Raw genomic sequence first — 1,044 nt, forward strand, 5'->3', positions numbered from 1 at the left:
CTAAAATAGTTGTGTTTGATAATATGGTTGAATTTTTTAATATTTGGATAAGATGTTTTTGAAAGAAAAAGTGAAATGATTATAGATTTGATGTAATATTTTATTATATTGATTATTTTAATTTATTTTATTTTTGAGCGTTATTTTATACCAAAAAGCTTAAAAAAATCATTTCCCAAACACCCCTAAATTAACCTTCCAAAATAATAAAAAGTTAGCTTTTATTTTAGTGAACCTTTTTTTAAAAAAAAGTTCAAAATTTTCATACTAATTATTTTGTTTTTAAAATCGCCCAAATTTTGAAAACTAAATATTTTGTTTAAAAAAAAGCCTTTTAAAAATATGAAAATAAAAAATAACCAACCTATATATATTCCGACCACAAAACCAAAATATACATTCCGACCGCAGCCAAGACTGTCGCAAAGGTGTTCTCTCTCTTCCTTACTTTTATTACTCACCAACTTTTCCTACCCTTTTACGTTGATAAAAATATCTGAAAACGAGTTTTCCTCTCTCTCTCTCTCTCTGCTTCAAGCTCGCACCTTGTCCATATCAGTCTCTTCTCTCTATTATAGGATAATAATACTATAACATACATTTCAAATTATCGCTTCAAATTCACACAATCTCTCACAAAACCCCCTCTCTCAGATCCATGAATCCCTCTCTCTCCTCTCTCCCCACCCTCTTTCTCTCTCCAAAACCCCACCTTCATCCTCATTCCCAGATCTCCCAACCCTAGTTTCCCCAAATTCGATGAATCGCTCGCTCAAATGGTTCACGATCGGCCTCGTATCGGCTTGGTACGCATCCAACATTGGTGTTCTCTTGCTCAACAAGTACTTGCTCAGCAACTACGGATTCAAGTACCCGATCTTCCTCACTCTCTGTCACATGATTGCTTGTTCGTTGCTGAGCTACGCTGCGATTGTTTGGATGAAATTAGTGCCATTGCAGATCGTCAAATCGCGTGTTCAGTTGTTGAAGATCGCCACTCTCAGTTTTGTGTTCTGTGCTTCGGTGGTTAGTGGGAACGTTTCG

At 35.3% G+C, this 1,044-nt stretch overlaps 1 protein-coding gene across 2 annotated transcripts in view; it reads left to right on the forward strand.

Annotated features, from left to right (window-relative positions):
• The first annotated feature begins 398 nt into the window (after positions 1–398).
• LOC114293680 (putative sugar phosphate/phosphate translocator At3g11320) overlaps positions 399–1,044 on the forward strand; it is a 9,641-nt gene continuing 8,995 nt past the window's right edge. Inside the window, exon 1 of one of the 2 annotated variants that reach the window (XM_082891353.1) lies at positions 399–1,044. This exon is cut by the window's right edge and continues 156 nt beyond it. In XM_082891353.1, the coding sequence (XP_082747479.1) occupies positions 760–1,044 (285 nt within the window). In that variant the 5' untranslated portion in view covers positions 399–759. The other variant, XR_014341998.1, reaches the window with a different exon arrangement.

The sequence above is a fragment of the Camellia sinensis genome, chromosome 10 (genome assembly GCF_055761805.1).
Source record: "Camellia sinensis isolate YWXY chromosome 10, ASM5576180v1, whole genome shotgun sequence".
Taxonomy (NCBI): Eukaryota; Viridiplantae; Streptophyta; class Magnoliopsida; order Ericales; family Theaceae; genus Camellia; species Camellia sinensis.